Source organism: Salmo salar, chromosome ssa03 (genome assembly GCF_905237065.1).
Source record: "Salmo salar chromosome ssa03, Ssal_v3.1, whole genome shotgun sequence".
In the NCBI taxonomy this organism is placed as follows: Eukaryota; Metazoa; Chordata; class Actinopteri; order Salmoniformes; family Salmonidae; genus Salmo; species Salmo salar.
Window position 1 is genome coordinate 93,994,405 of NC_059444.1, and position 26,981 is coordinate 94,021,385.

A 26,981-nucleotide genomic window follows, 5' to 3' on the forward strand; every position below is an offset into this window, starting at 1 on the left:
CAGGTAGTCTCTCTCTATTTCTCTCAGTTCAGGTAGTCTCTCTCTATTTCTCTCAGTTCAGGTAGTCTCTCTCTATTTCTCTCAGTTCAGGTAGTCTCTCTCTATTTCTCTCAGTTCAGGTAGTCTCTCTCTCTTTCTCTCAGTTCAGGTAGTCTCTCTCTATTTCTCTCAGTTCAGGTAGTCTCTCTCTATTTCTCTCAGTTCAGGTAGTCTCTCTCTATTTCTCTCAGTTCAGGTAGTCTCTCTCTATTTCTCTCAGTTCAGGTAGTCTCTCTCTATTTCTCTCAGTTCAGGTAGTCTCTCTCTATTTCTCTCAGTTCAGGTAGTCTCTCTCTATTTCTCTCAGTTCAGGTAGTCTCTCTCTATTTCTCTCAGTTCAGGTAGTCTCTCCCTATTTCTCTCAGTTCAGGTAGTCTCTCTCTATTTCTCTCAGTTCAGGTAGTCTCTCCCTATTTCTCTCAGTTCAGGTAGTCTCTCTCTATTTCTCTCAGTTCAGGTAGTCTCTCTCTATTTCTCTCAGTTCAGGTAGTCTCTCCCTATTTCTCTCAGTTCAGGTAGTCTCTCTCTATTTCTCTCAGTTCAGGTAGTCTCTCTCTATTTCTCTCAGTTCAGGTAGTCTCTCAGTTCAGGTAGTCTCTCTCTATTTCTCTCAGTTCAGGTAGTCTCTCTCTATTTCTCTCAGTTCAGGTAGTCTCTCTCTATTTCTCTCAGTTCAGGTAGTCTCTCTCTATTTCTCTCAGTTCAGGTAGTCTCTCTCTATTTCTCTCAGTTCAGGTAGTCTCTCTCTATTTCTCTCAGTTCAGGTAGTCTCTCCCTATTTCTCTCAGTTCAGGTAGTCTCTCTCTATTTCTCTCAGTTTAGGTAGTCTCTCTCTATTTCTCTCAGTTCAGGTAGTCTCTCTCTATTTCTCTCAGTTCAGGTAGTCTCTCTCTATTTCTCTCAGTTCAGGTAGTCTCTCTCTATTTCTCTCAGTTCAGGTAGTCTCTCTCTATTTCTCTCAGTTCAGGTAGTCTCTCTCTATTTCTCTCAGTTCAGGTAGTCTCTCAGTTCAGGTAGTCTCTCTCTATTTCTCTCAGTTCAGGTAGTCTCTCTCTATTTCTCTCAGTTCAGGTAGTCTCTCAGTTCAGGTAGTCTCTCTCTATTTCTCTCAGTTCAGGTAGTCTCTCAGTTCAGGTAGTCTCTCTCTCTTTCTCTCAGTTTAGGTAGTCTCTCTCTATTTCTCTCAGTTCAGGTAGTCTCTCTCTATTTCTCTCAGTTCAGGTAGTCTCTCTCTATTTCTCTCAGTTCAGGTAGTCTCTCTCTATTTCTCTCAGTTCAGGTAGTCTCTCTCTATTTCTCTCAGTTCAGGTAGTCTCTCTCTATTTCTCTCAGTTCAGGTAGTCTCTCTCTATTTCTCTCAGTTCAGGTAGTCTCTCCCTATTTCTCTCAGTTCAGGTAGTCTCTATTTCTCTCAGTTCAGGTAGTCTCTCTCTATTTCTCTCAGTTCAGGTAGTCTCTCTCTATTTCTCTCAGTTCAGGTAGTCTCTCTCTATTTCTCTCAGTTCAGGTAGTCTCTCTCTATTTCTCTCAGTTCAGGTAGTCTCTCCCTATTTCTCTCAGTTCAGGTAGTCTCTCTCTATTTCTCTCAGTTCAGGTAGTCTCTCCCTATTTCTCTCAGTTCAGGTAGTCTCTCTCTATTTCTCTCAGTTCAGGTAGTCTCTCTCTATTTCTCTCAGTTCAGGTAGTCTCTCTATTTCACTCAGTTCAGGTAGTCTCTCTCTATTTCTCTCAGTTCAGGTAGTCTCTCTCTATTTCTCTCAGTTCAGGTAGTCTCTCTCTATTTCTCTCAGTTCAGGTAGTCTCTCTATTTCACTCAGTTCAGGTAGTCTCTCTCTATTTCTCTCAGTTCAGGTAGTCTCTCTCTATTTCTCTCAGTTCAGGTAGTCTCTCTCTATTTCTCTCAGTTCAGGTAGTCTCTCTCTATTTCTCTCAGTTCAGGTAGTCTCTCCCTATTTCTCTCAGTTCAGGTAGTCTCTCTCTATTTCTCTCAGTTCAGGTAGTCTCTCTCTATTTCTCTCAGTTCAGGTAGTCTCTCTCTATTTCTCTCAGTTCAGGTAGTCTCTCTCTATTTCTCTCAGTTCAGGTAGTCTCTCTCTATTTCTCTCAGTTCAGGTAGTCTCTCTCTATTTCTCTCAGTTCAGGTAGTCTCTCTATTTCACTCAGTTCAGGTAGTCTCTCTCAGTTCAGGTAGTCTCTCTCTATTTCACTTCAGTTTAAAATGTTATCTTCTGTATAGTGCCTAATGAACATCACCAAGTTCTGACTGTTAAGTAATTCATCCCATATGTTGTTTAAATCCTCTCCTCCATTTCTCTCTCCCCTCCTATAGGCCTCACCCACCTCTAAACCCTCCCATGACGACACCTCCCGCCCTGGCAACCTGTTCAGACAGCTAGCCAATCAGGATGAGGAGCCGGTGGCGCCTCCGTCGCTATTCAAGCTGGGCTGGCTGTCTGGCATGTCAAAATAAGGGGCTATGTCCTTAATGACACTCTCTATTCCCACTATATAGTGCACTGCTTTTGACCAGCACCTATGGGAACTATTCCCACTACATAGGGAATAGGGTGCCATTTAACACTGACCCCAAATAAGGAGTGTGACTACTGTTGTATTCTTTAAACACCTTGTAATGTACAGAGACGGTTAGAATATATGGATCAATAATACAGTTTGAACAGATTATTAATGAGACTGTTGTGTGATTTATTTAATGAATATAGTGGAGCTAGATAATGTTTTAGTATATACCTGACCACCGTCTGGGTCCTGCTGCTAAGACTGGAGACAGGTGAGGATAGTCACACATACAGACAGTACACACACATACAGACAGTACACACACATACAGACAGTACATACACATACAGACAGTACACACACATACAGACAGTACACACACATACAGACAGTACACACACATACAGACACATTAGCAATATTCAGAAGCAGCAGGTTCATAAAAGGATTATGGTTTTATTACATATTTTATAATAATTGTGTCGGAGACCGGATTATCAGAACAGAGGTAGAGGGAAACAAAACGTCGGCCTGCAGACAGACAACATGTTCTATACACTGACAGACAGACAGGAGTGTGTAGACAGGTTCAGCTTTGACATAGTAGTGTTGTAGAAACAGACAGACAGACAGACAGACAGACAGACAGACAGACAGACAGACAGACAGACAGACAGACAGACAGACAGACAATACACCACCTACAGAGGTATGGGACATGTGAGACTTAAAAACACACACAAATATAAAATACATTTTGTAGACTGGTAACAACTGTTATCTATCTAGTTGTAGACTGGTAACAACTGTTATCTATCTAGTTGTAGACTGGTAACAACTTATCTATCTAGTTGTAGACTGGTAACAACTGTTATCTATCTAGTTGTAGACTGGTAACAACTGTTATCTATCTAGTTGTAGACTGGTAACAACTGTTATCTATCTAGTTGTAGACTGGTAACAACTGTTATCTATCTAGTTGTAGACTGGTAACAACTGTTATCTATCTAGTTGTAGACTGGTAACAACTGTTATCTATCTAGTTGTAGACTGGTAACAACTGTTATCTATCTAGTTGTAGACTGGTAACAACTGTTATCTATCTAGTTGTAGACTGGTAACAACTGTTATCTATCTAGTTGTAGACTGGTAACAACTGTTATCTATCTAGTTGTAGACTGGTAACAACTGTTATCTATCTATGGCTTCCATTTCCTTCTAACAGTCATGTTCCTCTTCACGTTCCATTTGTGGCTCTTCCAGGTGTATATATGTCTCCAGTGCAGCAGAGGGCCCCTACAGACGGTCCTGTCCCCTGTCCCTGTCCATCTGAACTGAAGTAGCTTTTTATCATCTGGTCAGCAGATTCATTCTTAGTACAGTAACTGGCCTTAACGCTACACAGGTACTCAACAGCCAATAGCTTATTTCCCTCAATCAACCAATCCGTACTGGCTTGACATCAGTTGTCGAGGACATAAATTATTCTATACAATACCAATATCTCCATTAAAACAATAACCAATATCTCCATTAAAACAATAACCAATATCTCCATTAAAACAATAACTAATATCTCCATTAAAACAATAACCAATATCTCCATTAAAACAATAACTAATATGTCCATTATTTAGGACATTAAGTAGTCCTATGTAACACCATCTCCATGGAAACTAAATATATATTAGATGAACAACAGTATGTATATTAAACTCAATTTCCCATGATGCCCTGGGCTCTCTCTACTTCCTGTCCAGCTTGTTGGTGGCCACCATAGCTTTGACGTCAATGGGCCTGGCAGCAGCAGCTGCTGCTGCCTTCTCCTCCTCCTCCTGCTGCCACAGCAGGATGGGGCTGATGCCTGGGTTACGATTCCTCACATTGGCCTCCAACTGGGCATCACTGGAGAGAAGAGAGAGAGAGAAGGGGCGGTGAGAGAGAGGGGGGAGAGAGAGAAGGGGCGGTGAGAGAGAGGGGGGAGAGAGAGAAGGGGAAGGTGCGGTGAGAGACAGAGAAGGGGAAGGGGCGGTGAGAGACAGAAGGAGAAGGGGCGGTGAGAGAGAGGAGGAAGGAGAAGGGGCGGTGAGAGAGACAGAAGGGGAAGGGGCGGTGAGAGAGAGGAGGAAGGAGAAGGGGCGGTGAGAGAGAGGAGGAAGGAGAAGGGGCGGTGAGAGAGGAGGAAGGAGAAGGGGCGGTGAGAGAGGAGGAAGGAGAAGGGGCGGTGAGAGAGAGGAGGAAGGAGAAGGGGCGGTGAGAGAGACAGAAGGGGAAGGGGCGGTGAGAGAGAGGAGGAAGGAGAAGGGGCGGTGAGAGAGACAGAAGGGGAAGGGGCGGTGAGAGAGAGGAGGAAGGAGAAGGGGCGGTGAGAGAGACAGAAGGGGAAGGGGCGGTGAGAGAAAGAGAGAAGGGGCGGTGAGAGACAGAAGGGGAAGGGGCGGTGAGAGAAAGAGGGAAGGGGCGGTGAGAGAAAGAGAGAAGGGGCGGTGAGAGAGACAGAAGGGGAAGGGGCGGTGAGAGAAAGAGAGAAGGGGCGGTGAGAGAGACAGAAGGGGAAGGGGCGGTGAGAGAAAGAGAGAAGGGGCGGTGAGAGACAGAAGGGGAAGGGGCGGTGAGAGAAAGAGGGAAGGGGCGGTGAGAGAGAGAAGGGGAAGGGCGGTGAGAGACAGAAGGGGAAGGGGCGGTGAGAGAAAGAGGGAAGGGGCGGTGAGAGAGACAGAAGGGGAAGGGGCGGTGAGAGAGACAGAAGGGGAAGGGGTGGTGAGAGAGACAGAAGGGGAAGGGGCGGTGAGAGAGAGGAGGAAGGAGAAGGGGCGGTGAGAGAGACAGAAGGGGAAGGGGTGGTGAGAGAGACAGAAGGAGAAGGGGCGGTGAGAGAGAGGAGGAAGGAGAAGGGGCGGTGAGAGAGAGGAGGAAGGAGAAGGGGCGGTGAGAGAGACAGAAGGGGAAGGGGCGGTGAGAGAGACAGAAGGGGAAGGGGCGGTGAGAGACAGAAGGGGAAGGGGCGGTGAGAGAGAGGAGGAAGGAGAAGGGGCGGTGAGAGAGAGGAGGAAGGAGAAGGGGCGGTGAGAGAGAGGAGGAAGGAGAAGGGGCGGTGAGAGAGAGGAGGAAGGAGAAGGGGCGGTGAGAGAGAGGAGGAAGGAGAAGGGGCGGTGAGAGAGAGGAGGAAGGAGAAGGGGCGGTGAGAGAGACAGAAGGGGAAGGGGCGGTGAGAGAGACAGAAGGGGAAGGGGCGGTGAGAGAGACAGAAGGGGAAGGGGCGGTGAGAGAGAGAGACAGAAGGGGAAGGGGCGGTGAGAGAGACAGAAGGGGAAGGGGCGGTGAGAGAGAGGAGGAAGGAGAAGGGGCGGTGAGAGAGACAGAAGGGGAAGGGGCGGTGAGAGAGAGGAGGAAGGAGAAGGGGCGGTGAGAGAGAGGAGGAAGGAGAAGGGGCGGTGAGAGAGACAGAAGGGGAAGGGGCGGTGAGAGAGAGGAGGAAGGAGAAGGGGCGGTGAGAGAGAGGAGGAAGGAGAAGGGGCGGTGAGAGAGAGGAGGAAGGAGAAGGGGCGGTGAGAGAGAGGAGGAAGGAGAAGGGGCGGTGAGAGAGACAGAAGGGGAAGGGGCGGTGAGAGAGAGGAGGAAGGAGAAGGGGCGGTGAGAGAGAGGAGGAAGGAGAAGGGGCGGTGAGAGAGACAGAAGGGGAAGGGGCGGTGAGAGAGACAGAAGGGGAAGGGGTGGTGAGAGAGACAGAAGGAGAAGGGGCGGTGAGAGAGAGGAGGAAGGAGAAGGGGCGGTGAGAGAGAGGAGGAAGGAGAAGGGGCGGTGAGAGAGACAGAAGGGGAAGGGGCGGTGAGAGAGACAGAAGGGGAAGGGGCGGTGAGAGACAGAAGGGGAAGGGGCGGTGAGAGAGAGGAGGAAGGAGAAGGGGCGGTGAGAGAGAGGAGGAAGGAGAAGGGGCGGTGAGAGAGAGGAGGAAGGAGAAGGGGCGGTGAGAGAGAGGAGGAAGGAGAAGGGGCGGTGAGAGAGAGGAGGAAGGAGAAGGGGCGGTGAGAGAGACAGAAGGGGAAGGGGCGGTGAGAGAGACAGAAGGGGAAGGGGCGGTGAGAGAGAGGAGGAAGGAGAAGGGGCGGTGAGAGAGAGGAGGAAGGAGAAGGGGCGGTGAGAGAGACAGAAGGGGAAGGGGCGGTGAGAGAGACAGAAGGGGAAGGGGTGGTGAGAGAGACAGAAGGGGAAGGGGCGGTGAGAGAGAGGAGGAAGGAGAAGGGGCGGTGAGAGAGAGGAGGAAGGAGAAGGGGCGGTGAGAGAGACAGAAGGGGAAGGGGCGGTGAGAGAGACAGAAGGGGAAGGGGCGGTGAGAGACAGAAGGGGAAGGGGCGGTGAGAGAGAGGAGGAAGGAGAAGGGGCGGTGAGAGAGAGGAGGAAGGAGAAGGGGCGGTGAGAGAGAGGAGGAAGGAGAAGGGGCGGTGAGAGAGAGGAGGAAGGAGAAGGGGCGGTGAGAGAGAGGAGGAAGGAGAAGGGGGGTGAGAGAGACAGAAGGAGAAGGGGCGGTGAGAGAGACAGAAGGGGAAGGGGCGGTGAGAGAGAGGAGGAAGGAGAAGGGGCGGTGAGAGAGAGGAGGAAGGAGAAGGGGCGGTGAGAGAGACAGAAGGGGAAGGGGCGGTGAGAGAGACAGAAGGGGAAGGGGTGGTGAGAGAGACAGAAGGAGAAGGGGCGGTGAGAGAGAGGAGGAAGGAGAAGGGGCGGTGAGAGAGAGGAGGAAGGAGAAGGGGCGGTGAGAGAGACAGAAGGGGAAGGGGCGGTGAGAGAGACAGAAGGGGAAGGGGCGGTGAGAGACAGAAGGGGAAGGGGCGGTGAGAGAGAGGAGGAAGGAGAAGGGGCGGTGAGAGAGAGGAGGAAGGAGAAGGGGCGGTGAGAGAGAGGAGGAAGGAGAAGGGGCGGTGAGAGAGAGGAGGAAGGAGAAGGGGCGGTGAGAGAGAGGAGGAAGGAGAAGGGGCGGTGAGAGAGAGGAGGAAGGAGAAGGGGCGGTGAGAGAGAGGAGGAAGGAGAAGGGGCGGTGAGAGAGAGGAGGAAGGAGAAGGGGCGGTGAGAGAGACAGAAGGGGAAGGGGCGGTGAGAGAGACAGAAGGGGAAGGGGCGGTGAGAGAGACAGAAGGGGAAGGGGCGGTGAGAGAGAGAGACAGAAGGGGAAGGGGCGGTGAGAGAGACAGAAGGGGAAGGGGCGGTGAGAGAGAGGAGGAAGGAGAAGGGGCGGTGAGAGAGACAGAAGGGGAAGGGGCGGTGAGAGAGAGGAGGAAGGAGAAGGGGCGGTGAGAGAGAGGAGGAAGGAGAAGGGGCGGTGAGAGAGACAGAAGGGGAAGGGGCGGTGAGAGAGAGGAGGAAGGAGAAGGGGCGGTGAGAGAGAGGAGGAAGGAGAAGGGGCGGTGAGAGAGAGGAGGAAGGAGAAGGGGCGGTGAGAGAGAGGAGGAAGGAGAAGGGGCGGTGAGAGAGACAGAAGGGGAAGGGGCGGTGAGAGAGAGGAGGAAGGAGAAGGGGCGGTGAGAGAGAGGAGGAAGGAGAAGGGGCGGTGAGAGAGAGGAGGAAGGAGAAGGGGCGGTGAGAGAGACAGAAGGGGAAGGGGCGGTGAGAGAGAGGAGGAAGGAGAAGGGGCGGTGAGAGAGAGGAGGAAGGAGAAGGGGCGGTGAGAGAGACAGAAGGGGAAGGGGCGTGAGAGAGAGGAGGAAGGAGAAGGGGCGGTGAGAGAGAGGAGGAAGGAGAAGGGGCGGTGAGAGAGACAGAAGGGGAAGGGGCGGTGAGAGAGACAGAAGGGGAAGGGGCGGTGAGAGAGACAGAAGGGGAAGGGGCGGTGAGAGAGAGGAGGAAGGAGAAGGGGCGGTGAGAGAGAGGAGGAAGGAGAAGGGGCGGTGAGAGAGAGGAGGAAGGAGAAGGGGCGGTGAGAGAGACAGAAGGGGAAGGGGCGGTGAGAGAGAGGAGGAAGGAGAAGGGGCGGTGAGAGAGACAGAAGGGGAAGGGGCGGTGAGAGAGAGGAGGAAGGAGAAGGGGCGGTGAGAGAGACAGAAGGGGAAGGGGCGGTGAGAGAGAGGAGGAAGGAGAAGGGGCGGTGAGAGAGAGGAGGAAGGAGAAGGGGCGGTGAGAGAGAGGAGGAAGGAGAAGGGGCGGTGAGAGAGAGGAGGAAGGAGAAGGGGCGGTGAGAGAGAGGAGGAAGGAGAAGGGGCGGTGAGAGAGACAGAAGGGGAAGGGGCGGTGAGAGAGAGGAGGAAGGAGAAGGGGCGGTGAGAGAGAGGAGGAAGGAGAAGGGGCGGTGAGAGAGAGGAGGAAGGAGAAGGGGCGGTGAGAGAGACAGAAGGGGAAGGGGCGGTGAGAGAGAGGAGGAAGGAGAAGGGGCGGTGAGAGAGAGGAGGAAGGAGAAGGGGCGGTGAGAGAGAGGAGGAAGGAGAAGGGGCGGTGAGAGAGACAGAAGGGGAAGGGGCGGTGAGAGAGAGGAGGAAGGAGAAGGGGCGGTGAGAGAGAGGAGGAAGGAGAAGGGGCGGTGAGAGAGACAGAAGGGGAAGGGGCGGTGAGAGAGAGGAGGAAGGAGAAGGGGCGGTGAGAGAGAGGAGGAAGGAGAAGGGGCGGTGAGAGAGAGGAGGAAGGAGAAGGGGCGGTGAGAGAGAGGAGGAAGGAGAAGGGGCGGTGAGAGAGAGGAGGAAGGAGAAGGGGCGGTGAGAGAGAGGAGGAAGGAGAAGGGGAGGAGAAAAGAGGTGAGTGTAGATGATCAGACTCATATTGCACATCAAGACCACTGCTGTTCTTGAATTTCCATGATCCTCCAAGACCAGCTGAATGTCTCTTGTAAAAGGAGAATGATGCAACAACAACACATGATGCTAGCTCTATAAACTGTCTGGAGATGGCTGGGTAGAGACAGGGTAATGTTTCAGTCCAATAAACAAAGATATTGTGTGGGTGCAGAATATCCTGCAGCGTCTTACGTGAAGACGTGAGGCGCCGGGACCAGAGCCCTCTTCTGCATGTCTTTATGGACCGGAGACTTGAGGTAACGGTAGAAGGTATCCTGGGACAGAGACAGAGGAGGGGACATTATAAAATATGTCTTTGTGGACCGGAGACTTGAGGTAACGGTAGAAGGTATCCTGGGACAGAGACAGGGGGGACATTATAAAATATGTCTTTGTGGACAGGAGACTTGAGGTAACGGTAGAAGGTATCCTGGGACAGAGACGGGGGACATTATAAAATATGTCTTTATGGACCGGAGACTTGAGGTAACGGTAGAAGGTATCCTGGGACAGAGACAGGGGGGACATTATAAAATATGTCTTTATGGACCGGAGACTTGAGGTAACGGTAGAAGGTATCCTGGGACAGAGACAGGGGGGACATTATAAAATATGTCTTTGTGGACCGGAGACTTGAGGTAACGGTAGAAGGTATCCTGGGACAGAGACAGGGGGGACATTATAAAATATGTCTTTGTGGACTGGAGACTTGAGGTAACGGTAGAAGGTATCCTGGGACAGAGACAGGGGGGACATTATAAAATATGTCTTTGTGGACCGGAGACTTGAGGTAACGGTAGAAGGTATCCTGGGACAGAGACAGGGGGGACATTATAAAATATGTCTTTGTGGACTGGAGACTTGAGGTAACGGTAGAAGGTATCCTGGGACAGAGACAGGGGGGACATTATAAAATATGTCTTTGTGGACCGGAGACTTGAGGTAACGGTAGAAGGTATCCTGGGACAGAGACAGGGGGGACATTATAAAATATGTCTTTGTGGACTGGAGACTTGAGGTAACGGTAGAAGGTATCCTGGGACAGAGACAGGGGGGACATTATAAAATATGTCTTTGTGGACCGGAGACTTGAGGTAACGGTAGAAGGTATCCTGGGACAGAGACAGGCATAAAATATGTCCCACGGTAGAAGGTATCCTGGGACAGAGACAGGGGGGACATTATAAAATATGTCTTTGTGGACTGGAGACTTGAGGTAACGGTAGAAGGTATCCTGGGACAGAGACAGAGGGGACATTATAAAACCTTGAAGTTTTAATGTATTTTATTTGCAGCACCTCTGCTGCTAAAAAAAAGACACAAAAAAGTAAAATAATATTTCAGTGAGTGAAGGGTTTTCCTTTGGAACCCGGCACCCAAATACTTCTTACTTACTACAAACTTTACAAATACTTCTTACTTACTACAAACTTTACAAATACTTCTTACTTACTACAAACTTTACAAATACTTCTTACTTACTACAAACTTTACAAATACTTCTTACTTACTACAAACTTCTGAGTTGAACCAAATCTTCATTCTGACGTTATGAAACGGACACACAATCTGGCGTTCCGGCTGTGCGTTATGACAAATGACTTTATATTATCCTGCTAACCTTAGTTTAATGTGCGTTAGTTGTGTTAACGAGGTAGTTCAGTGAACTATGCTGGTGGGTGAATAAGCCTGAGCCCTCTGTTTGGAGGGAATAATACCACACACACCTTCTTCATGAGCAGGAAGATGTGTGTCTGGGCGGCGTCGAGGACGTATCGGTGAGGAACAACCAGGCCCTTCACTGTCAGCCCCATGGTACGACCATCAATGTTGATCCATCGAGGAGCTCCCGGTTTCAGAAAGGTGCTCACACACACACACACACACACACACACACACACACACACAGGTTAAAAACCAAGATGCAACTCTCTCTGTCACACACGTTCTCCAGTGTAACTCACTTGAAGATGAACTGGGATTTCTCTGGAATGGCAGACGCTGCTCCCCACCTCATCTCCTCAGCTGCCTCGTAGAACGCCATGTTCTCCGCTGCACACACACACACAAAAAACACACACGCACACACACACACACACAAAAAAAACACACACACATACATGTGTGGTTAGTTGAAATGCTAGGTTAGCTGAGCTGCATACCACAGCATACAAGGTAAACCGTAGGGTGCATCCTAAATGAAATGGCTCCCTATTCCCTACGTAGTGCACTACATAGGGTTCCATTTGGGATGAATCTTTCCTCCCTTGCGTCCTCTGTTGGAGGAACTATTCATCTTTCCACCCAGTATGCTTTGAGGAGGCAAGGAAAGAGGACACAAGGAATTGAGGAAAAAGGAATTGAGAACAATGTGTGTGTTTTTATTGTACCTTTATTTAACAAGTCCGTTAAGAACAAATTCTTATTTCATAATGACGGCCTACCCCGGCCAAACCCTAACCCGGACGACGCTGGGCCAATTGTGCGCCGCCCGACTCCCGATCACGGCCGGTTGTGATACAGCCCAGGATCGAACCAGGGTCTGTAGCACCGCCTTTAGCACTGAGATGCAGTGCCTTAGACCGCTGTGCCACTCGGGAGCGATTTGACCTCTGACCTCATTAGGGCTTGTGTAAGGAAACAGTGTGTGTGTGTGTGTACTGACCACTGTGCTCCTTCTTGAGGAAGAGCTTGAAGTCGACTCTGCCTCGTGGGTCACTGATCAGCTCCCAGAAGCTCAAGACCCAACGTTCCACACTCAACTTAGTGGGGATGTCCACACTGATGAAGAGAGGGGGAGGAGAGAGAGGGGGAGGAGAGAGAGAGGAGGGGGAGGAGAGAGAGAGGAGGGGGAGAGGAGGGGAGGAGAGAGAGAGGAGGGGAGGAGAGGGGGAGGAGAGAGAGAGGAGGGGGAGGAGAGGGGGAGGAGAGAGAGAGGAGGGGGAGGAGAGGGGAGGAGAGTGAGAGGAGAGAGAGAGGAGGGGGAGGAGAGAGGGAGGAGAGAGAGAAGAGGCGGAGGAGCGAGAGAGAGGAGGGGGAGGAGAGAGAGAGAGGAGGGGGAGGAGAGGGGGAGGAGAGAGAGATTCTAATGAAATCATCATGATCTTCAATCAAGACTTTGATCAGTAGAATCAAGTGTATTTCTACTGGGCCGGAGCAAAACTGTGCACCTGTGTTGAGTTGGCAGAACGTACCTTCTTGAGTTGAGTTGCCAGAACTCATCACTGTCCGTTATCCAGGGGTTGCTGGGGACAGGGGTGGTCAGGAACGGGTCGTGGTTGTGGTGGGTTGTCACATACTTGACAAAGCTAAGGAGAACAGAGGGGACATCAACGTTCTCATCCCAACAATAATCATATAAACAATAAAATAACTTCTAACTCATTATACTGTAACGTTGGGGATTATTTGATTTTGGACGGGTCTTCCATTTCTGATCACAATATTAATGTTACTGGTCTCAGTCATTCAGTCATTCAGCCAATCAATTAATCAAATGACTACACACAACCTATCAATCAATCAGTCAGTCAGTCAGTCATTCAGCCAATCAATTAATCAAATGACCACACACAACCTATCAATCAATCAATCAATCAGTGAAGTGCATTGAGAAGGACTTACGCTGTGAGGGACACAGACGATTTGACAGCTGACCTCATTAAGGCTTGTGTAAGGAAAATGTTCTGGGGAGCAGAGGAGAGGATAGGAGAGGATAGAGGGGGATAAATAAGCAGGAAAGAGGAGAGGAGAGGATAGAGGGGGATAAATAAGGAGGAGAGGAGGAAATAAGGAGGAGAGGAGGAAATAAGGAGGAGGAGGAGGAGAGGTGAGGCGAGACAAGGAGAAGGAAAGAGGAGAGAATGAGAGAACGAAAGAGGAGAGGAGAGAACAGAGGAAGGGGACAGGAGAGAGGAGAGGAAGGAGAGAGGAAGGGAGAGGAGAGGAAGGGGAGAGGAAGAGGAAGAGGAGATACATGATATGTCTGTAATTTCTGTACTTAATCTATTTTCTACATAAACACATAAACTGAGTGCATTGGGTTATTCAGGTATTCCAGTGCAGAAGTATGTCTGATGTCTTACAGTTCTCCTGACCATGTCGAAGGTTAACACCTGAAAACCAATGAGAGAAGAACAGCTTGTTATTACAGGCAGAGCTCTTCTGTTCCACTGCTATCTAAAGTCACAGCTAACACACTCTCACACACACAATCCCTCTCGAAAGCAGGCTACACCCCAGTCACAGACTACACCACAGTCACAGACTACACCACAGTCACAGACTACAACACAAGAAGATAAATCTGCATGGTAACAGGCATATTTGGGCAGAAAGAGTGAAGGTGTGTGTGTGTGTGTGTGCGTGTGCGTGTGCGTGTGCGTGTGTGTGTGTGTGTGTGTGTGTGTGTGTGTGTGTGTGTGTGTGTGTGTAAACCCTCCTCTCGACAACAGGTGAAGGATGAGATGGAATAGAATCTGAAGGAAGAGACAACAAAACAAACTGTCAAATGAAGAGCAGAGAGAGAGAAAATACAAACCCTCCAACCCAAAAAGGCCTGTGGCGTTGAAAGCTTTGACTATGTACAGACTCAGTGAGCATAGCCTTGCTATTGAGAAAGGCCGCCATAGGCAGACCTGGCAGGCTATGTGCACACTGCCCACAAAATGAGGTGGAAATTGAGCTGTAGTTCCTAACCTCCTGCCATATGTATGACCATATTAGAGACACATATTTCCCTCAGATTACACAGATCCACAAAGAATTAAAAAACAAACACAAAAATTCCCATATCTACTGGGTGAAATACCACAGTGTGTCATCACAGCAGCAAGATGTGTGACCTGTTGCCACAAGAAAAGGGCAACACGTGAAGAACAAACACCATTGTAAATATAACCTATATGTGTATTTATTTTCCCTTTTGTACTTTAACTATTTGCACATAATATGACATTTGTAATGTCTTTATTCATTTGGAACTTTTGTGAGTACAATGTTTACTGTTAATTGTTATTGTTGATTTCACTTTAGTTTATTATCTACTTCACTTGCTTTGGCAATGTTAACATATGTTTCCCATGCCAATAAAGCCCCTATGTGAAATTGAGAGGTAAAGCGGTAGAGAAGTAGAGAGAGAGAGAGAGAGAGAGAGAGAGAGAGAGGGAGAGGGAGAGAGAGAGAGAAAGAGAGAGAGAGAGAGAGGTAGAGAGATAGGTAGAGAGAGAGGTAGAGAGATAGGTAGAGAGAGAGAGAGGTATAGAGAGAGGTAGAGAGAGAGAGCGAGAGGTAGAGAGAGAGAACGAGAGGTAGAGAGAGAGAGAGAGAGAGGGAGAGAGAGAGGTAGAGAGAAGTAAAGAGGGAGAGAGAGAGAGGTAGAGAGAAGTAAAGAGGGAGAGGGAGAGAGGTAGAGAGAAGTAAAGAGGGAGAGAGAGAGGGAGAGAGGGAGGTAGAGAGAAGTAAAGAGGGAGAGAGAGAGAGAGAGAGAGAGGTAGAGAGAAGTAAAGAGGGAGAGAGAGAGAGGGAGAGAGAGAGGTAGAGAGAAGTAAAGAGGGAGAGAGAGAGAGAGAGGGAGAGAGAGAGGTAGAGAGAAGTAAAGAGGGAGAGATGTTGAGAGAGACAGAACTGTACTCTAGTAGCCTCCCTGCTAATCCTCAGTAATGTTCTTAGAGCTCTGAGAAGCAGGTGGTTCTAGCACAGCTACTCTCTCTCTGATTATCTTCATTCTCTCTCTCTCTCTCTGATTATCTTCATTCTCTCTCTCTCTGATTATCTTCATTCTCTCTCTCTCTCTCTCTGATTATCTTCATTCTCTCTCTCTCTGATTATCTTCATTATCTCTGTCTCTCTCTGATTATCTTCATTCTCTCTGTCTCTCTCTGATTATCTTCATTCTCTCTGATTATCTTCATTCTCTCTCTCTCTGATTATCTTCATTCTCTCTCTCTCTCTGATTAGCTTCATTCTCTCTCTCTCTCTCTGATTATCTTCATTCTCTCTCTCTCTGATTATCTTCATGATCTCTGTCTCTCTCTGATTTACTTCATTATCTCTGTCTCTCTCTGATTATCTTCATTCTCTCTCTCTCTGATTATCTTCATTCTCTCTCTCTCTGATTATCTTCATTCTCTCTCTCTCTGATTATCTTCATTCTCTGTCTCTCTGATTATCTTCATTCTCTGTCTCTCTGATTATCTTCATTCTCTCTGTCTCTCTGATTAACTTCATTATCTCTGTCTCTCTGATTAGCTTCATTATCTCTGTCTCTCTCTGATTATCTTCATTCTCTGTCTCTCTGATTATCTTCATTCTCTGTCTCTCTGATTATCTTCATTATCTCTGTCTCTCTCTGATTTACTTCATTATCTCTGTCTCTCTCTGATTATCTTCATTCTCTCTCTCTCTGATTATCTTCATTCTCTCTCTCTCTGATTATCTTCATTCTCTCTCTCTCTGATTATCTTCATTCTCTGTCTCTCTGATTATCTTCATTCTCTGTCTCTCTGATTATCTTCATTCTCTCTGTCTCTCTGATTAACTTCATTATCTCTGTCTCTCTGATTAGCTTCATTATCTCTGTCTCTCTCTGATTATCTTCATTCTCTGTCTCTCTGATTATCTTCATTCTCTGTCTCTCTGATTATCTTCATTATCTCTGTCTCTCTCTGATTATCTTCATTCTCTCTCTCTCTGATTATCTTCATTATCTCTGTCTCTCTCTCTCTGTCTCTCTCTCTCTGATTCTCTTCATTATCTCTGTCTCTCTCTGATTATCTTCATGGTCTCTGTCTCTCTCTGATTTACTTCATTATCTCTGTCTCTCTCTGATTATCTTCATTCTCTCTGTCTCTCTGATTATCTTCATTATCTCTGTCTCTCTGATTATCTTCATTCTCTCTGTCTCTCTGATTAGCTTCATTATCTCTGTCTCTCTCTGATTATCTTCATTCTCTCTCTCTGTCTCTCTGATTATCTTCATTCTCTTTCTCTCTGTCTCTCTCTCTCTGATTATCTTAATTTCTCTCTCTCTCTCTCTCTCTGATTACCTTCATTATCTCTGTCTCTCTCTGATTATCTTCATTCTCTCTGTCTCTCTCTGATCATCTTCATTCTCTCTGATTTCTTCATTATCTCTGTCTCTCTCTGATTATCTTCATTCTCTCTGTCTCTCTCTGATCATCTTCATTCTCTCTGACTCTCTGATTATCTTCATTCTCTCTGTCTCTCTCTTTCTCTCTGATCATCTTCATTCTCTCTCTCATCTCTTCATCTCAGACTCAGACATCTCATCCAAATAACCAGTGAAGAAAACCCAGAAAGAAACGGAATGAATACTGCTCGTTATCATGTATCCTATTCAGTCCTGGCAGATTCCCTCTGGTTTCCACGCAGAATCTGCCTATTGGGGATTACATTATAACACCTCCTACCACCTCTCAACATAGTTCCACCCCCTTCCAACGCCAAACTCTTTTATTTGAACCTCAAACCAGGAAGTCCAAAATAAATCCTATTGAGATAACAAGGATGCTTCCCAAACGACAACACATTATACACTGAGTGGAGAAACATTAAGAACACCTGCTCTCTCCATGACAGACTGACCAGGTGAATCCAGGTGAAAGCTATGATCCCTTATTGATGTCACTTGTTAAATCCACTTCAATCAGTGTAGATGAAGGGGAGGAGACAGGTTAAAGAAGGATTTTTAAGCCTTGAGACAATTGAGACATGGAGTGTGTATGTGTGCCATTCAAAGGGTGAATGGGCAAGACAACATATTTAAGTGCCTTTGAACAGGGTTTGGTAGTAGGTACCAGATGCACCGGTTTGTGTCAAGAACTGCAACGCTGCTGGGTTTTTCACACTCAACAGTTTCCTGTGTGTATCAAGAATGGTCCACCATCCAAAGGACATCCAGCCAACTTGACACAACTGTGGGAAGCATTGGTGTCAACATGGGCCAGCATCCCTGTGGAATGCTTTCTACACCTTGTAAAGTCCATGCTCTGACGAACTGAAGCTGTTCTGAGGGTAAAGGAGGGGGGACAACTCAATATTAGGAAGTTAGGAAGGTGTCCTTGATGTTTTGTACACTCAGTGTATAATGTACATGGTGCATTTGGGACCCACTCTGTTTTCCAAGGGAAATGTCTCAGACAGCACTACTCACCTGTTACCTCCTCTGCATTGGGGTCAATGAGACGGTCCAGCCCGTAGTCCATGGCACTGTGTGTCCGACGCTGTGGACACACCAAGCACCTGTTTAGTCAGTCTGATGTGCTGTAGCTCAACACATTATCTCCAGAGTCTGGAGCACAGACCCCTGGGTAAGGAACTGGAGCACAGACCCCTGGGTAAGGAACTGGAGCACAGACCCCTGGGTAAGGAACTGGAGCACAGACCCATGGGTAAGGAACTGGAGCACAGACCCCTGGGTAAGGAACTGGAGCACAGACCCCTGGGTAAGGAACTGGAGCACAGACCCCTGGGTAAGGAACTGGAGCACAGACCCCTGGGTAAGGAAGTGGAGCACAGACCCCTGGGTAAGGAACTGGAGCACAGACCCCTGGGTAAGGAAGTGGAGCACAGACCCCTGGGTAAGGAACTGGAGCACAGACCCCTGGGTAAGGAAGTGGAGCACAGACCCCTGGGTAAGGAAGTGGAGCACAGACCCCTGGGTAAGGAACTGGAGCACAGACCCCTGGGTAAGGAAGTGGAGCACAGACCCCTGGGTAAGGAAGTGGGGAGACTCAGAAAGAAACATCAGCTGACATATGATCATGCTGCATTGTTAATGGTCTCCAACGAGCAGACCGATGTTTTCCAAACAGATCTGGTACCAACATCCTCAATCATTGTTCATTTTGAATAAGAACATTATATTACTTGTATTTAATTGTTTTTATTTAACCCTTAAGTTGACTGAGAACACATTCTCAGTTAGAGCAACGTCCTGGGGAATAGTTACAGGGGAGAGGAGGGGGGATGAATGAACCAATAGGAAGCTACTTGAACATGCTCCAACTCCTTTCTGCCTCTAATTAGTCCTTTTGGAAGTTTTTCCTGGTAAACCCTTTTGTTGGATTTTCCTCAGTGTTGTCAAGCACCCCTCCTAGTTTCCTGCTGCAGTGTGGAGGCCTACCTGAACTGAGTAACAGGTTTGATTTTCCCCATGTCCTAAAAACACCTGGTATCTTTTTCTCTGTGTTCTATTACATCACACACAGTCCTTGGAGATGTTCTCCCCCCCCCCCCCAATGTTTCAACTGACGACTCCTGTTAGTTCTCCTGTAGTGGTTGACTGTGTGTGATAAAGACTGGATGGAGCCCAGTAGACCTCTAGTTCTGAATGAGGCCTGCTGTAGTTCTGCTGCTGTTCTGTCTGTCTGGACCACGGCCTCATGGCTACAGTGAGACACAATAACACTCAACATCTCTATGCAGGAAACTGGTAGTCCACCCAGCAGCCTTTAGTTCAAAGTTAAGTTGAAAGACTGAAAAGAATGAGACTGTTATGTTGAAAGAAAAGTTTTGTTGAGAAAAAAAAAGAACAGAAACAGTTGTTGGGGATAAAATGACTTTGTTTGTTATTGAAACGAGGCGTAGTATTGTGTCATTGACAGACTAGAGAAACTTGTTGTTATTATTGGTCATGTAATAACACTACAGGTCTCATAGAGGTCTCATTCAGGTCTCATTCAGGTCTCATTCAGGTCTCATAGAGGTCTCATAGAGGTCTCATTCAGGTCTCATAGAGGTCTCATTCCGGTCTCATTCAGGTCTCATTCAGGTCTCATTCAGGTCTCATTCAGGTCTCATAGAGGTCTCATTCAGGTCTCATAGAGGTCTCATTCAGGTCTCATTCAGGTCTCATAGAGGTCTCATTCAGGTCTCATTCAAGTCTCAGAGGTCTCATAGAGGTCTCATAGAGATCTCATTCAGGTCTCATTCAGGTCTCATAGAGGTCTCATAGAGGTCTCATTCAGGTCTCATTCAGGTCTCAGAGGTCTCATTCAGGTCTACAGACTAAGAGGAGGGAAGGTGTGAGCTGATATAGTTCCTATGTGATGTGTATTAACACTACTGGGTGATACAACTATAACTGGAGTATTCTGTGTAGGGATATGACTGTGAATTTAACTTGTCATTAATCATGTAGCCATTTAGCAGAGACGCCCCATTGTAGTCACTAGTCAAGTGAGTTCCACATTAAATAACCTAAAAGGATACACTTGCCTCCGAGCTGTTTACTACCACATCAAACTTTACGGCGGGGTCAGAGTAAATTCCATCACGAAACAGAGTCACAGTGAATGGAGAGAGAGCAGGACTAGACGCTATGGACCTCATAGGCTGACAGCAACAATATCCTGTCCTTGTGGACACACACACACAACCACTTTGGTCGGTCTGTACTCACTGGTGGTCTGTGTACTATCCAGTAGGCTCTCTCCTGACAGTCCAACACCACTCTGTCTGGCTTCTTCCTCTCTTTACTAGCCCTGACAGACAGACAGACAGACAGACAGACAGACAGACAGACAGACAGACAGACAGACAGACAGACAGGCAGACAGACAGACAGACAGACAGGCAGACAGACAGACAGACAGACAGACAGACAGACAGACAGACAGACAGACAGACAGACAGACAGACAGACAGACAGACAGACAGACAGACAGACAGACAGAACACATATCGGAGAAACAGACAGGGGAAAGGAGGTAGATACAGGAAACAAAGAAAGACAGGTCACTATTGAATTACACCTGGTCTTGGGGACCCACAAGGTGTGCAGGCTTTTATTCATCCAAGCACTAACACATCTGATTCAAATAATCACACAGCTCTTGATTAGGTCAATCAGACATGTTAGTGCTGGGCTGAATAATCACACAGCTCTTGATTAGGTGAATCAGACATGTTAGTGCTGGGCTGAATAATCACACAGCTCTTGATTAGGTGAATCAGACATGTTAGTGCTGGGCTGAATAATCACACAGCTCTTGATTAGGTGAATCAGACATGTTAGTGCTGGGCTGAATAATCACACAGCTCTTGATTAGGTGAATCAGGCATGTTAGTGCTGGTCTGAATAATCACACAGCTCTTGATTAGGTGAATCAGGCATGTTAGTGCTGGGCTGAATAATCACACAGCTCTTGATTAGGTGAATCAGGCATGTTAGTGCTGGGCTGAATAATCACACAGCTCTTGATTAGGTGAATCAGGCATGTTAGTGCTGGTCTGAATAATCACACAGCTCTTGATTAGGTGAATCAGGCATGTTAGTGCTGGGCTGAATAATCACACAGCTCTTGATTAGGTGAATCAGACATGTTAGTGCTGGGCTGAATAATCACACAGCTCTTGATTAGGTGAATCAGGCATGTTAGTGCTGGGCTGAATAATCACACAGCTCTTGATTAGGTGAATCAGGCATGTTAGTGCTGGGCTGGATCAAAAGCCTGCACAGTGTGTGGGTCCCTACCAACACATAAACAGTAGTCTAATCCAGTCTTCAGACAACAGAAGGTTACATACTTGTACTGTTCTGTAGCCTGCATCACGATGAAATCCCACTTGGGGTTCATCCATTTGTGGAGATTGTCGTAGTGTTGCTGTTGAAAACAACAGATGTTTTACTAAAATAACTAACAGTCAAATAGATAGATGACAAATCCCCTGAAGATAAAAGAACAGAATCATGTATAAAGAAATATCTTGCTCCTCAATCCTGCTTTGGATCCCCCAGACAACAGAATATAACCAACACCAGCCCTTAACCCGCCACTATAGCCCTATGGGTGAGACAGCTACTGTACCTGACATTAACAGTCATTTAGCAGACGCTCTTATCCACAGATAGCTAGGTGAGACAACCACATATCACTGGCGTAGTAAGTGGGATTTATTTAAGATGTGCATTTTTTTCCCCAGTCTTTTTTCTCCCACCCGTAGTACCTGCTCATAGGGCTCCAGCATCCCCTTCTTCCGGATGTTTCTCCTGGCCAGGTAGATGGCTTTAGGGAGAGAGAGGAGAAGTATACGACACGTTATTTACCACATCTTTACCTCAGCCAGCTGCAGAAAACTGGGTTAATATATGATCAGCTTGTCTACGTGAGAACATGTGACTCAGAATGTTATTGTGTCACTATCTTAACTAGCTGGAACAACAGCCACATTAACAAGTAGCTGGCAGGGCTTAAAAACAGCTGTCACTGAAACGCTGACGATTCATGTTTTCTTTTCAATCCACAATCTGAATCCCTCCACAGCCTCAGAGGATCTAGATACTTTTCCTAACCTCTCTGGATTACAACCAAATTATGATCAGTGTTACGTATTGGATCACAAAAAATATATTATTTTACATTACCGTGTAGTTTACCAATAAAATGGTCTGACGGTGAAGTTGGCATAATCGGTATTCATATCCCGAAAGGAAGAAATTATCTCACTCCAATACATTTGTATAGAAAGTTAGCAAAAATAGATAAGATGTTACTACCATGGAAAGGAAAATATCTGTCTATTTGTGGAAAAAACACCATGATTAACTCTTTAGTCATATCCCAGTTTACCCTGATTAACTCTTTAGTCATATCCCAGTTTACCCTGATTAACTCTTTAGTCATATCCCAGTTTACCCTGATTAACTCTTTAGTCATATCCCAGTTTACCCTGATTAACTCTTTAGTCATATCCCAGTTTACCCTGATTAACTCTTTAGTCATATCCCAGTTTACCCTGATTAACTCTTTAGTCATATCCCAGTTTACCCTGATTAACTCTTTAGTCATATCCCAGTTTACCCTGATTAAATATTTAGTCATATCCCAGTTTACCCTGATTAACTCTTTAGTCATATCCCACTTCAGTCATATCCCAATTGCAAATAAATTCATTAAAAATCCTACAATGTGATTTTCTGGATTCTTTTTCTCATTTTGTCTGTCATAGTTGACGTGTACATATGATGAAAATTACAGGCCTCTCATCTTTTTAAGTGGGAGAACTTGCACAATTGGTGGCTGACTAAATACTTTTCTTCCCCACTGTATATACACACACACACAGTGTATATATATATATATACACTGCTCAAAAAAATAAAGGGAACACTTAAACAACACAATGTAACTCCAAGTCAATCACACTTCTGTGAAATCAAACTGTCCACTTAGGAAGCAACACTGATTGACAATACATTTCACATGCTGTTGTGCAAATGGAATAGACAACAGGTGGAAATTATAGGCAATAAGCAAGACACCCCCAATAAAGGAGTGGTTCTGCAGGTGGTGACCACAGACCACTTCTCAGTTCCTATGCTTCCTGGCTGATGTTTTGGTCACTTTTGAATGCTGGCGGTGCTTTCACTCTAGTGGTAGCATGAGACGGAGTCTACAACCCACACAAGTGGCTCAGGTAGTGCAGCTCATCCTGGATGGCACATCAATGCGAGCTGTGGCAAGAAGGTTTGCTGTGTCTGTCAGCGTAGTGTCCAGAGCATGGAGGCGCTACCAGGAGACAGGCCAGTACATCAGGAGACGTGGAGGAGGCCATAGGAGGGCAACAACCCAGCAGCAGGACTGCTACCTCCGCCTTTGTGCAAGGAGGAGTAGGAGGAGCACTGCCAGGGCCCTGCAAAATGACCTCCAGCAGGCCACAAATGTGCATGTGTCTGCTCAAACGGTCAGAAACAGACTCCATGAGGGTGGTATGAGGGCCCGACGTCCACAGGTGGGGGTTGTGCTTACAGCCCAACACCGTGCAGGACATTTGGCATTTGCCAGAGAACACCAAGATTGGCAAATTTGCCACTGGCGCCCTGTGCTCTTCACAGATGAAAGCAGGTTCACACTGAGCACGTGACAGACGTGACAGAGTCTGGAGAGGCCGTGGAGAACGTTCTGCTGCCTGCAACATCCTCCAGCATGACAGGTTTGGCGGTGGGTCAGTCATGGTGTGGGGTGGCATTTCTTTGGGGGGCCGCACAGCCCTCCATGTGCTCGCCAGAGGTAGCCTGACTGCCATTAGGTACCGAGATGAGATCCTCAGACCCCTTGTGAGACCATATGCTGGTGCGGTTGGCCCTGGGTTCCTCCTGATGCAAGACAATGCTAGACCTCATGTGGCTGGAGTGTGTCAGCAGTTCCTGCAAGAGGAAGGCATTGATGCTATGGACTGGCCCGCCCATTCCCCAGACCTGAATCCAATTGAGCACATCTGGGACATCATGTCTCGCTCCATCCACCAACGCCACGTTGCACCACAGACTGTCCAGGAGTTGGCTGATGCTTTAGTCCAGGTCTGGGAGGAGATCCATCAGGAGACCATCCGCCACCTCATCAGGAGCATGCCCAGGCGTTGTAGGGAGGTCATACAGGCACATGGAGGCCACACACACTACTGAGCCTCATTTTGACTTGTTTTAAGGACATTACATCAAAGTTGGATCAGCCTGTAGTGTGGTTTTCCACTTTAATTTTGAGTGTGACTCCAAATCCAGACCTCCATGGGTTGATAAATTGGATTTCCATTGATTATTTTTGTGTGATTTTGTTGTCAGCACATTCAACTATGTAAAGAAAAAAGTATTTAATAAGATTATTTCTTTCATTCAGATCTAGGATGTGTTATTTTAGTGTTCCCTTTATTTTTTTGAGCAGTGTATATAAACTCGGCAAAAAAAAGAAATGTCCCTTTTTCAGGACCCTGTCTTTCAAAGATAATTCGTAGAAATCCAAATAACTTCACAGATCTTCATTGTAAAGGGTTTAAACACTTTTTCCCATGCTTGTTCAATGAACCATAAAATATTAATGAACATGCACCTGTGGAACGGTCGTTAAGACACTAACAGCTTACAGACGGTAGGCAATTAAGGTCACAGTTATGAACACTAAAGAGGCCTTTCTACTGACTCTGAAAAGCACCAAAAGAAAGATGCCCAGGGTCCCTGCTCATCTGCGTGAACGTGCCTTAGGCATGCTGCAAGGAGGCATGAGGACTGCAGATGTGGCCAGGGCAATAAATTGCAATGTCCATACTGTGAGACGCCTAAGACAGTGCTACAGGGAGACAGGATGGACAGCTGATCATCCTCGCAGTGGCAGACCACGTGTAACAACACCTGCACAGGATCGGTACATCCGAACATCACACCTGTGGGACAGGTACAGGATGGCAACAACAACTGCCCGAGTTACACCAGGAACGTACAATCCCTCCATCAGTACTCAGACTGTCCGCAGTAGGCTGAGAGAGGCAGGACTGAGGGCTTATAGGCCTGTTGTAAGGCAGGTCCTCACCAGACATCACCGGCAACAACGTCGCCTATGGGCACAAACCCACCGTTGCTGGACGAGACAGGACTGGCAAAAAGTGCTCATCTCTCACGAGTCGCGGTTTTGTCTCACCATGGGTGATGGTAGGATTCACGTTTATCGTCGAAGGAATGAGCGTTACACTGAGGCCTGTATTCTGGAGCGGGATCAATTTGGAGGTGGAGGGTCCGTCATGGTCTGGGGCGGTGTGTCACAGCATCATCGGACTGACTTTGTTGTCATTGCAGGCAATCTCAACGCTGTGTGTTACAGGGAAGACATCCTCCTCCCTCATGTGGTACCCTTCCTGCAGGCTCATCCTGACATGACCCAATGCCACCAGCCATACTGCTCGTTCTGTGCGTGATTTCCTGCAAGACAGGAATGTCAGTGTTCTGCCATCGCCAGTGAAGAGCCCGGATCTCAATCCCATTGAGCACGTCTGGGACCTGTTGGATTGGAGGGTGAGGGCTAGGGCCTTTCCCCCAGAAATGTCCGGGAACTTGCAGGTGCCTTGGTGGAAGAGTGGGGTAACATCTCACGGCAAGAACTGGCAAATCTGGTGCAGTCCATGAGGAGGAGATGCACTACAGTACTTAATGCAGCTGGTGGCCACACCAGATACTGACTGTTACTTTTGATTTTGACCCCCCCTTTGTTCAGGGACACATTATTCCATTTCTGTTAGTCACATGTCTGTGGAACTTGTTCAGTTTATGTCTCAGTTGTTGAATCTTGTTATGTTCATACAAATATTTACATGTTAAGTGTGCTGAAAATAAACGCAGTTGACAGTGAGAGGACATTTCTATATATATATTTACAAAATAAATATATGGGAGATTGGAAATGATGCAGCCAATTACATTGATAGAAGCCACAATCTATCTGCAGTATTGAAGCTGATCTACCCACTAATTTATTATTTGTTTAAATACATAAAAATAAGTATCTGCCAGTGTCTGGACATTCACTCTCCTTTCACTACAGAAGATAAACCCACCATAGTCTATGTCCTCAGACGGGCCACTACAGAAGATAAACCCACCATAGTCTATGTCCTCAGACGGGCCACTACAGAAGATAAACCCACCATAGTCTATGTCCTCAGACAGGCCACTACAGAAGATAAACCCACCATAGTCTATGTCCTCAGCGGGGAACTTCTGCACAGGCCAGAAATAAGGGGTCTGAGGAAAGGTTGGGACAGACAGTGACATGAAGATTAGTCATTTGCTCTGCCTCTGACACGTAGTTACAGGTAGATAGACACAGGTAGTTACAGGGAGATACAGGTAGATAGACACAGGTAGTTACAGGGAGATACAGGTAGATAGACACAGGTAGTTACAGGGAGATACAGGTAGATCGACACAGGTAGATCGACACAGGTAGTTACAGGGATATACAGGTAGATAGACACAGGTAGTTACAGGTAGTTACAGGTAGATAGACACAGGTAGTTACAGGGAGATACAGGTAGATAGACACAGGTAGCTACAGGTAGATAGACACAGGTAGTTACAGGGATATACAGGTAGATAGACACAGGTAGTTACAGGGAGATACAGGTAGATAGACACAGGTAGTTACAGGGAGATACAGGTAGATAGACACAGGTAGTTACAGGGAGATACAGGTAGATCGACACAGGTAGATCGACACAGGTAGTTACAGGGATATACAGGTAGATAGACACAGGTAGTTACAGGTAGTTACAGGTAGATAGACACAGGTAGTTACAGGGATATACAGGTAGATAGACAGGTAGTTACAGGGAGATACAGGTAGATAGACACAGGTAGTTACAGGTAGATAGACACAGGTAGTTGAAGGGAGATACAGGTAGATAGACACAAGTAGTTACAGGTAGTTACAGGTAGATAGACACAGGTAGTTACAGGGATATACAGGTAGATAGACACAGGTAGTTACAGGGATATACAGGTAGATAGACACAGGTAGCTACAGGTAGATAGACACAGGTAGTTACAGGGATATACAGGTAGAAAAGACACAGGTAGTTACAGGGAGATACAGGTAGATAGACACAGGTAGTTACAGGGAGATAGATACAGGTAGATAGACACAGGTAGTTACAGGTAGATAGACACAGGTAGTTACAGGTAGATACAGGTAGATAGACACAGGTAGTTACAGGTAGATTGACACAGGTAGTTACAGGGAGATACAGGTAGATAGACACAGGTAGTTACAGGGATATACAGGTAGATAGACACAGGTAGTTACAGGTAGATAGACACAGGTAGTTTTAGGGATATACAGGTAGATGGACACAGGTAGTTACAGGGAGATAGACACTGGT

The 26,981-nt window shown here is 47.2% G+C and overlaps 2 protein-coding genes across 5 annotated transcripts in view; one reads left to right on the forward strand and one right to left on the reverse strand.

The window, feature by feature from the left end:
* The window catches only part of LOC106601947 (conserved oligomeric Golgi complex subunit 1), a 35,171-nt gene extending 32,443 nt beyond the window's left edge, over positions 1–2,728 (forward strand). For both annotated transcript variants that reach the window (XM_045715832.1, XM_045715831.1), the window contains one exon: positions 2,369–2,728. Coding sequence is in view for 1 of the 2 variants with exons in the window: in XM_045715831.1 (XP_045571787.1) it covers positions 2,369–2,509 (141 nt within the window). In the remaining variant the exon portion in view is untranslated. The remainder of the gene's footprint in view (positions 1–2,368) is intronic.
* A 267-nt stretch (positions 2,729–2,995) lies between these two features.
* LOC106606219 (regulator of G-protein signaling 9) overlaps positions 2,996–26,981 on the reverse strand; it is a 36,678-nt gene continuing 12,692 nt past the window's right edge. The window contains exons 6-18 of one of the 3 annotated variants that reach the window (XM_045715841.1): positions 25,794–25,845; positions 21,285–21,343; positions 20,865–20,941; positions 19,738–19,819; positions 17,495–17,557; positions 13,400–13,429; positions 12,939–13,000; positions 12,509–12,622; positions 11,980–12,095; positions 11,279–11,366; positions 11,042–11,180; positions 9,507–9,589; positions 2,996–4,464 (exon numbers count right to left, since the gene is read on the reverse strand). In XM_045715841.1, the coding sequence (XP_045571797.1) occupies positions 4,305–4,464; positions 9,507–9,589; positions 11,042–11,180; positions 11,279–11,366; positions 11,980–12,095; positions 12,509–12,622; positions 12,939–13,000; positions 13,400–13,429; positions 17,495–17,557; positions 19,738–19,819; positions 20,865–20,941; positions 21,285–21,343; positions 25,794–25,845 (1,125 nt within the window). In that variant the 3' untranslated portion in view covers positions 2,996–4,304. Of the gene's footprint in view, positions 4,465–9,506; positions 9,590–9,968; positions 10,427–11,041; positions 11,181–11,278; positions 11,367–11,979; positions 12,096–12,508; positions 12,623–12,938; positions 13,001–13,399; positions 13,430–17,494; positions 17,558–19,737; positions 19,820–20,864; positions 20,942–21,284; positions 21,344–25,793; positions 25,846–26,981 lie in introns of those variants that run through there. The other 2 variants (XM_045715842.1, XM_045715843.1) reach the window with 2 other exon arrangements.